Source organism: Erinaceus europaeus, chromosome 2 (assembly GCF_950295315.1).
Source record: "Erinaceus europaeus chromosome 2, mEriEur2.1, whole genome shotgun sequence".
Classification (NCBI taxonomy): domain Eukaryota; kingdom Metazoa; phylum Chordata; class Mammalia; order Eulipotyphla; family Erinaceidae; genus Erinaceus; species Erinaceus europaeus.
The window spans coordinates 132,534,613-132,543,779 of record NC_080163.1 but is presented as its reverse complement, the minus strand read 5'-3'; the positions used below and the strand labels follow the sequence as shown (position 1 = coordinate 132,543,779).

Below are 9,167 nucleotides of genomic sequence, written 5' to 3'. Positions count from 1 at the left end.
CAGTCTTGTTAAATTTCTCTTGGGGGAACAAATGCTAACAAGTTGGTTACTTACTGAGTAGTTCAGGGAAAGGGTCAGAGAAATTTACCTCCAAACCACCCTTCACACAAGTACTGATCCCAGAGCAGCCAGGAGCCAAAAACACCCTAGGGGAGGGGGGAAGTGTCTCAGGGTTCATCCCAGTGTTAGCTGCCTCTGCCCAGAGTCTGAACAACTAATGAGGGAGAGGGGGTTGTAAGCACCAAAGCTCAGAGTTGACATGGGGAGAGTGGGAGTCAAGTCCTAAGAAGGGTTCCTCTGACTTCCCTGCATTTCTGCCTGCATTCTCAGAGAGTGAGGAATATGGGTCTGCTTGGCAGACTGCAGGCAATGGAGAGTTCAGACAGACTTTCAGCATGCCCGCTCATGGGCGTGGCTGGCCAGAGCAGATGCTATGGTGTTGGGCGCCCTCTTGTGGGTTTATGAGGATCACTACCAAGTACCCCAATGGTTATAGTCAGTGATCCATCCCGAGGCAAGAACAAGCTCAAGGTGGATGGATTCTGTTTGATGGCAAAAAACAAACTGTCAATATAATACATCATACTGTGAGGAGAGATGGTGCAAAAAGAGCAACTCCACTCTGGTTTCCATTGTTTGATAGCAGCTGCTTGAAGAACATGCTTAAAATATTCTTTTTAAAACATATTTATTGCATAGAGGCAGAGAAATTAAGAGGGGAGGGGATACAGAGTGGGGAAAATAGACACTTGTAGCCCTGCTTTACTGTTCATGAAGCGCCCCCCACCCCCCGCAGATAGGGACCTAGGGCTTGAACCCAGGTCCTTGTGCATTTTGTAGCTGGCAATCCAGGCACACCACCACTGGTCCTGATTAAAATATTCTAAAGGGCTGGGGTGATAACATAATGGTTATGCAAAAAGACTTCCATGCCTGAGGCACCAAAGGCCCCAACATCACTGTAAACCAGAACAGTGCTGTGCGGGTGGGAGTGAGGAGCAGATCTAAGACCCAGTCCAGGTTCAACAGGGTCAAGTTTGCTGGTGGCACCACAGCAAGTGCTCACAAGCAGAGTAGTTGTGACAGGAGTTCAGAGCCCTGAAAGCAAGCTTCCTATTTTGTAGCCTTAGCGCCACCTTCTCCTGGGGCTGCATCAAGTCCGAGGATAGGCCAATGGCTAGGGTTAAGAGTGTCATGGGCAACCTGGGGAGGATGGGCATGAGAGGTGGTTCACAAGTGCTGCCTACTCCATGCAGCTGAAGATGTGGCTCAGGTTTATTTGGGGGGCTGTGGAGAAGACCTGCAACATGAAGGAGAATCTCTTTCTATACCAAGAAAGGAGGATCCCTTTCACCAGGCAGATTAAGGGTGCTGGGTCCCTCAGGCTCTGCTCCTGACCCCCAACTGGGGGGAGGCAGCTACAGAACCCTGCAGGACTGAGCCAAGGCAGAGTTGTCCTGTGGTGTCAATGCTTCCAGAACTGGAGGTTCTGTTGTCTGAGGGCTTGCAGGCCCAGAGTTTGGAGCCCCACTCACAGCACCTTGCCTGGGTTCATGAGGCCTTTGGGATCCAGTACAGCCTTGAGTTGCCGCATGGTCTGCACACCCACGGCACCCACCTCCTCCTGCAGCAGATGCCGCTTGCCCAGACCAATGCCGTGCTCCCCTGTGCATGTTCCATGGAGAGCCAGTGCTCGCCTGAGGGCGGTAGAGGATTCTCTGTAGGAGGTCCTTCATCTATGCTTCCTATGCACACACCCCACCCCACCCCGACCCCCACTAAGAGACTGTGCTGACCTGCCCAGCTGTTCTGCAAAGACTTTTACCCGGTGAAGCTCTTCAGGGTCCTCTGGGTCTACCAGCAGGATGCAGTGGAAATTGCCGTCGCCCACATGCCCAACAATGGCTCCTAGGGACCCACAGGACAGAGCTGCAGATCCCCGCCTAGCCCTCCACCCACCCCTCCCAGCACAGAAGCTAGTCAACTCCCACTCCCCCACCCCACTCTAGCAAGGGGCAGCAGAACCTGTGATTCCTGAGGCCTTCAGGTCCTCCTTGGCCTGCACCAAGATCTCTGGCAGCCGGGAGATAGGCACACACACATCAGTGGAATATCCCTAAGTTAAGAGCAGGTACATGAGGTTCCCCTCAAATCCTGCTGGTAAGGGCCAGCCACCATGGCCAAGGCTATAGAAGGGGTCTTATTCTCTCACACACACACAAGAATGCCTGCACTTCTCCAGGTCTGCTTTCCACTTATACAACTGGCTGGTATGCTGCAGCAAAGACCTTTGCAGCTCTCACCTTGCTCTGTACCCTGATTCCCTGCAGGGTAGCCCAGCACCCACACTGAGCCTCTCTGTATGTGCTTCCTGGAGTCCAGTCTCCCGCTTGCAGTCATCATCTCTGCCTCCAGAAAATCTCCACTACAAGCACTGTGCTCTGATGGCTCACCCCTGTGCCCTGAGCCTGGCTGGTGTGGGGACAGGCTGGGGGCAGGACCTGAGGGTTTGGTTGAACACAGTGCTTGCCCTCTAGGCTGAAAAACTGGTGGGCCATGACCTGCAGCTCAACACAGAGAGATAGATGGTTGTGGAATGAATAGGATGTGGGCTGAGCCCTGGGCCCACCACCATCGTGGCTAGGCTCACCTTGCTGCCTGGCCGTAGAGCCAGGGCAGAGTACCAAGCATTGTGTCGCGCTGCCCAGAGCTGCCTGCGTTCCTCCGCCTCTTTGGCCCAAGAGAAGTGGAAGGCTCCATTGTTCTGGGTGATCTCCTCTGGCGATGGGGGGTGGAGAAGGAGGGGGAGGGTGATGTTGATACCTGGTTCTCATGTGGAGCAGCCTGTACCCCTCCAGTACACCTGTCCTCCACATGGAAGGTACTCAGCACACCTGCCCGCTGCACCTGCTCTGCCAGTGCCTCTTTGGTACCATGAAACTCAAAAAAGAGTGTGGGTGCCACGGAGTAGTTCAACTTGCTGTACTTGTTGCAGGCGTCCATCATGACATCATCTAGGAACTCTGGAACCCAGGAGAGAGCAAGCTAGTCAAGTGAAGTCCTGCCTCCAAAGGAAGCCTCTACCAGAGAGCCCACTGGATTGCCTAGCCCCTGCTCACCAATGCGGGCCACAGGCACTGCAGCCTGGAGGATGTGTACCGTGCTGTCCACAGCTGCCTGCACAGTGGGGAATGCACAGGTGGCAACCACTGTGGCCTCCGGGGTAGGGTGCAGGCGCAGGGTGGCGGCAGTGATGAGTCCCAGCGTTCCCTCAGAGCCCACAAAGAGCCCGGTGAGGTTGTAGCCGGCTGCACTCTTCCTGGGCCCCCGAGGACACACAAGACAGGTGAGGACCTGCTACACTAGGCCTGGAACTCCAGGTGGCCCCCAGACCCCTGCCAGGAGGATAACTGAGCCCTAGGTCTGTGCAGGCTCCAGACAGCCATCAAGGGGGACATTCTGGAGGCACGAGCTTCCTGCCCCAGGGCCCACAAGAAGCATCAACTTGGGAGTCGGGTGGTAACACAGCATGTTAAACACAGGTGGCACAGAGCGCAAGGACCATTGTAAGGATCCCGGTTCAAGTCCCTGGCTCTCCACCTGCAGGGGAGTCACTTCACAGGCGGTGAAGCAGGTCTGCAGGTGTCTTTCTCTCTCCCTCTGTCTTCCCCTTCTCTCTCCATTTTTCTCTGTCCTATCCAACAACAATAATAACTACAACAATAAAGGGCAACAAAAGGGAATAAATATTTAAAAAAAGAAGCATCAACTTGGGTCCACAGATGGAGACCAAATTACCGATAGCTGAGGAGCCTCGTCCATTGGCCCAGGAGGCCTTTCCCTAGCACAGAGAAAGAGGGCTTACCAGAAGTGGTAAGGATGCTGGAAGTGAGCACCAGAAATGGGGGGGGGATGGTGAATGGGGGCACTCACCGGAAGTCATAGAAATGGCCTGGGCACTCCTTGAAGCAGTGGGAGCGAGGGGTGGGGGAGTTGACTGATAGAAATGGTGTTGCGGGAGTCGGGCTGTAGCGCGTTGGGTTAAGCGCAGGTGGCGCAAAGCACAAGGACCGGCATAAGGATCCCGGTTCGAACCCCGGCTCCCCACCTGCAGGGGAGTCGCTTCACAGGCGGTGAAGCAGGTCTGCAGGTGTCTATCTTTCTCTCCTCCTCTCTGTCTTCCCCTCCTCTCTCCATTTCTCTCTGTCCTATCCAACAACGACAACAACAATAATAACTACAACAAGGGCAACAAAAGGGAATAAATAAATAAAATAAATATTAAAAAAATTTTAAAAAAAAAAAAAAAAAAAAAAAAAAAAAAAGAAATGGTGTTGCACTCACCGGAAGTGGCGGCCCTGGCCAGCAGTGTGAAGCAGTCGGCCATCTGGCAGGACCACCTCCAGGTTCAACACGTTGTCCCGCATGGTGCCATAGCGCACAGCGTTGGTGCCTGAAGCCCTGGTGGCTGCCATGCCACAGAGAGAGGCATCTGCTCCTGGGTCTGGGAGAGCAGGGGACAGGCTGGGGCAGGTGCCAGGGGAGGAAAGGGGTCTACCACCTCAAACCCCAGTAAAAGCACTGCTTGCAGGGAGCCCTCAGAGCAAGGCCTGGAGTCCAGCCTACCCACAGGAAACCAGAGGCCGCTGGCCCGCAGGTGGGTGTTGAGAGCTCTGTGGGTGACGCCAGGCTCCACCACCACGGAGAAGTCTTCTGGATTCAGCTCCAGGATTCGGTCCATCATGGTCAAGTTGATACAGACACCACCCTGGGGGAAGGCACCGTGGAAGCTGCTGTCCGGGGCCCCACCTTGACAGCCCCGAGATGACAGGTGAGGAAAGCAGAGCCAGCCCCTTGCCCCTGCAGGTGTGGAGGGAGCACTCTACCTGCACGGCGCAGACGCCTCCCTCCAGTCCGGTACCCGTGCCAAAGGGGATGATGGGGAGTCCATGGCCATAGCACAGGGCGGCCAGCCGACTGACCTGCTCTGCATTCTGGGGCCACACCACAGCGTCCGGAGGTTTGCACCTAGAACCAGCCATTTAGATTCTGCTCCTACAGCATAATGCTTCCACAGATTCTCATGCCTGAGGCTCTAAGGCCCCAGGTTCATTCCCCAGTATCACCACAAGCCAGAGCTGATCAGTGCTCTGGTAAAATAAATAAATAAATAATTAATTAATTAATTAATTGATTGGGGGTCCAGCGGTAGCACAGTAGGTTAAGTTCATGTGGTGCAAAGTGCAAGGACCAGCTTAAGGATCTGGGTTAGAGCGCCCAGCTCCCAACCTGCAGGGGTGTCACTTCATGGGCAGTGAAGCAGGTTTGTAGGTGTCTATCTTTCTCTCTCCCTCTCTGCCTTCCCCTTCTCTCTCCATTTCTCTCTGTCTTATCCAACAACAATAACAATAATAATAACCACAACAACTTTACAACAGCAAGGGCAACAAAAGGGAAAAAATGGCCTCTAGGAGCAGTGGATTCATGGTGGAGGCAAAAAAAAAAAATTGAGTGGTCTGGGAGGTGGCCAAGTGGATAAAGCATTGGACTCTCAAGCATGAGGTCCTGAGTTCAATCCCCTGCAGCGCATGTACCAGAGTGATGTCTGGTTCTTTCTCTCTCCTATCTTCATGATTAAATAAATAAATTATAAAAAAAAAAAAAAAAAAAAAGATTCTGCTCCTGCTGTCTAAGAATACACAACCCAGGTGAAATTTCCTAGTGGAGAAGCTTCACGAACAAATGGGAGAGCAGGGCTTCCCATCCCCCCCTTCATTTCTGTAAGAAATGGGTGGTCCGGGAGATAGTGCAGTGGATAAAGCGTTGAACTCTCAAGCATGAAGTCCTGCATTCAATCCCTCCTGGCAGCACATGTACCAGAGTGATGTCTGGTTCTTTCTCTCTCTCCTCCTAGTTTTCTTTTCTTTCTTTATTTATTTAATTTTCCCTTTTGTTGCCCTTGTTGTCTTTTTATTGTTGTTGTAGTTATTATTGTTGTTGTTATTGATGTCATTGTTGGATAGGACAGAGAGAAATGGAGAGAGGAGGGGAAGACAGAGGGAGAGAGAAAGATAGACACCTGCAGTTCTGCTTCACTGCCTGTGAAGCGACTGCCATGCAGGTGGGGAGCCAGAGGATCGAACCGGGATCTTTCTGCCGGTCCTTGTGCTTTGCGTCACCTGCGCTTAACCCGCTGTGCTACCACCCGACTCCCTCCTCCTGTCTTTCTTATTAATAAATAAATAAAATATTAAAAAAAGAAATTGGTGGGAGTCGGGCAGTAGTGCAGAGGGTTAAGCTCACGTGGCGCGAAGCGCAAGGACCCGCAGAGGGATCCCGGTTGAACCCCCGGCTCCCCAACTGCAGGGGAGTCGCTTCACAAGCAGTGAAGCAGGTCTGCAGGTGTCTTTCTCTCCCCCTCTGTCTTCCCCTCCTCTCTCCATTTCTCTCTGTCCCATCTAACAACAACATCAATAACTACAACAACAATAAAAAACAAGGGCAACAAAAAGGAAAATAAATTAAAAAAAAAGAAAATGGACACCAAGAGCAGTGTAATGATCTGTGAGCCCCAGTGATAACACAGTGGCAATAAAACAAATGAGTCTGGAATATAATTCTGTGCTACAGTGTTTCTCGTGTGTGGGTCCCTGGGTTCTATGTAGCTCCAGCACCATATAACCAAACTAGAATCAAGGAATCTAGGTGGTTTGCAGACCCTAAGAACTACACAGTTGGGAGAAGGGAAGAGAACACCTGTCTGTCTGGATGAGTGTGTGGAGGTAGAGAATGCCAGAGCACCCCCAAAACAGAGAAATAGAACACTATAAAACAGAAGTGGGAAAGAAGACAACCCAGTTCCTACATGAACCCCCGCCCAAATGAAGAGGTCTCTGAAGGGAGAAAGGTGAACACCCTCATACCTGTGCACCGATTCATCATGCCCATGCTGATCTCTGACAATAGCAGTAGTAGATACTCGGGAGCTCCCCACAACTGCCTTCAGAGCTTCTACAAAGCCCTTGCTGAGTTCTCCCTGCAGAGAAGCATATTGCCAGGATCACTTGAGGAGAGGACTGGGATCATAATCCTTGCAAGAGTGTTAGTCCCTCACCCTCACAGTAAGCCTCGCTAGGTGGTCCCACCAGAAAACCCCCCCCCCATTTAAAGGAATGCCCCTTTCCATTTAGAACCATAGAAGTTGGTGTCTCACTTCAAAAAACACCTGCCTCAGGGGATTGGATGGTAGCACAGTTTGTTAAGCACACATGGTGAGAAGCAAAAGGACCAGCATAAGGATCCTGGTTTGAGCCCCCAGCTCCCCACCTGCAGGTGAAACGGGTCTGCAGGTGTCTCTATCTTTCTCTCCCCCTCTCCATCTCCTCTCTCGATTTCTCTCTGTCCTATCCAACAACAACAACATCGATAACAACAATAACAGCAAGGGCAACAAAATGGGAAAAATGTCCTCCAGGAGCAGTGAATTTGTAGTGCAGGCACTGAGCCCCAGGGATAACCCTGGAAGAAAAAAAAAAGCAGGGAGTTGGACTGTAGCCCAGCGGGTTAAGCGCAGACCCCAGTTTGAGCCCCCCCCCTCCCCACCTGCAAGGGAATCGCTTCACAGGCGGTGAAGCAGGTCTGCAGGTGTCTATCTTTCTCTTCCCCTCTCTGTCTTTCCCTCCTCTCTCCATTTCTCTCTGTCCTGTCCAACAACAATGATATCAATAATGACTACAACAACAACAACAACAAAAAAAAAACAGCCAGGGCAACAAAGGGAATAAATAAATATTGGGAGTAGGGCAGTAGCGCAGTGGGTTAAGCACACATGGCGCAAAGCGCAAGGACGGGTGTAAGGATCCTGGTTCAAGCCCCCGCTCCCCACCTGCAGGGGAGTCCCTTCACAGGCAGTGAAGCAGGTCTGCAGGTGTCTATCTTTCTCTCCCCCTCTCTGTCTTCCCCTCCTCTCTCCATTTCTCTCTGTCCTGTCCAACAATGACGATGACATCAGTAACTACAACAATAAAAAAGGGCAACAAAAGGGAATAAATACTAATTAAAAAAATCTTAAGAAAAAAATATTAAAAAAAAAAAAAAGCACACACACACACAAAAGTAACCAGTCCTGTCTTTGTGAGTTGAAAAGGTTACCAATCTCAATCCTTTCCCCAAGGCACACCAAGGGACCCAGCTTGAAAAAGAAGACTGGAGAGAAAGTTTCCATACCTGTCAACTGAGGGACCTCCATCCTCACTCCACCTTGACTTGGGGCTTGCACTGCTCTTGAGCCTTTCCAGGGATTTCTTCCCATTTTACACCAAGTTAGGGACAGATCATGGGCTAGAGCCGAGGCCTTTGTTCATGCAAAACATGCCTGTGTGTGTGTGTGTGTGTGTGTGTGTGTGTGTGTGTGTGTGTGTGTGTGTGTGTTGGGGAGGTTGTTCTAGTCCCAGGGAGCAGCCTGAAACACACAAACCTTTCATTTAACACCCTATTTGTGACAGTTGTGGGGGCTTCAATCCATATCTCCCTAATACCCACACCTGATAGGATGAACTGAGTGATCTGCTTAAAGTGGAATAACTGGAATCCCTACCCCCACCTACCTGCGTCCTCTGGGAACAGTAACCCCTCCAGGGGAACAGCCGCCAGCACACAGGCTGGAGCAAACGGGCCATAGCTGAGCAAGCAGCCTTATGCTTCAGGGCCTGTGGGCACAAAGTTAAGCCAGCCAGATCCCAGTGCGGAAACAGCCCATAGGCAGTGCTGAGGAGTGTGGTTTGCTTAAGGTGGTTCCAGTCTTAAGGTGGCCCTTCCAGGCCTTGCTGAGTTTTGTAATCTTGTGGTTACCACCTCCTTCTGAAATAGAAGTGAACTTTAAAGAAACAAAACAGAATAGCAACCATTCTATGCCTTAATGTTTTGTGGTGGTTTCCTATGGCCTTCAAACAAATGGAGACTCCTTGCCTTGACCTTAAGGGTCTAGTTCACTCCTGATGACCTTTGTGCACCTCACTTCCTTCTAGCCTCCTCTTCATCTCTGAGTACCAGCTTCTCTTTCAGTTTTGCACTTTCTTGGGCTCCATCCAGGTTTCAGATCTTAACACATTCCTGTTATCTAGTGGTGTCTAGACTGCACTCTGTCCTATCTAATAATAGAAAAGGAG

At 51.3% G+C, this 9,167-nt stretch overlaps 1 protein-coding gene across 2 annotated transcripts; it reads right to left on the bottom strand.

Moving 5' to 3' along the window:
• Positions 1-681: 681 nt before the first annotated feature.
• On the bottom strand, positions 682-8,767 carry LDHD (lactate dehydrogenase D). 2 transcript variants are annotated; one of them, XM_007527582.3, is made up of 11 exons: positions 8,607-8,767; positions 6,924-7,036; positions 4,887-5,028; positions 4,627-4,768; positions 4,345-4,504; positions 3,120-3,319; positions 2,895-3,023; positions 2,651-2,778; positions 2,026-2,116; positions 1,797-1,908; positions 682-1,697 (listed from the first exon to the last, which is right to left on the bottom strand). In XM_007527582.3, the coding sequence occupies exons 1-11, from the start codon at positions 8,676-8,678 to the stop codon at positions 1,532-1,534; spliced, it is 1,455 nt and encodes a 484-aa protein (XP_007527644.1). In that variant the 5' UTR covers positions 8,679-8,767; the 3' UTR covers positions 682-1,531. The 2 variants fall into 2 exon arrangements, with proteins under 2 accessions (XP_007527644.1, XP_060041150.1); XM_060185167.1 differs by lacking the exon at positions 8,607-8,767 and having other exon boundaries at positions 4,887-5,052; positions 6,914-7,036.
• Between the last annotated feature and the right edge of the window lie 400 nt (positions 8,768-9,167).

Excerpts from the sequence above, each read along its gene's own strand:
- LDHD (XM_007527582.3), bottom strand. The coding sequence starts at position 8,678 with ATGGCCCGTTTGCTCCAGCCTGTGTGCTGGCGGCTGTTCCCCTGGAGG. Across the intron at positions 5,029-6,923 it reads CATGATGAATCGGTGCACAG|GTGCAAACCTCCGGACGCTG; the intron begins GTATGAGGGTGT and ends GGCTGGTTCTAG. Across the intron at positions 4,505-4,626 it reads CGGCCTCTGGTTTCCTGTGG|ACCCAGGAGCAGATGCCTCT; the intron begins GTAGGCTGGACT and ends CTGCTCTCCCAG.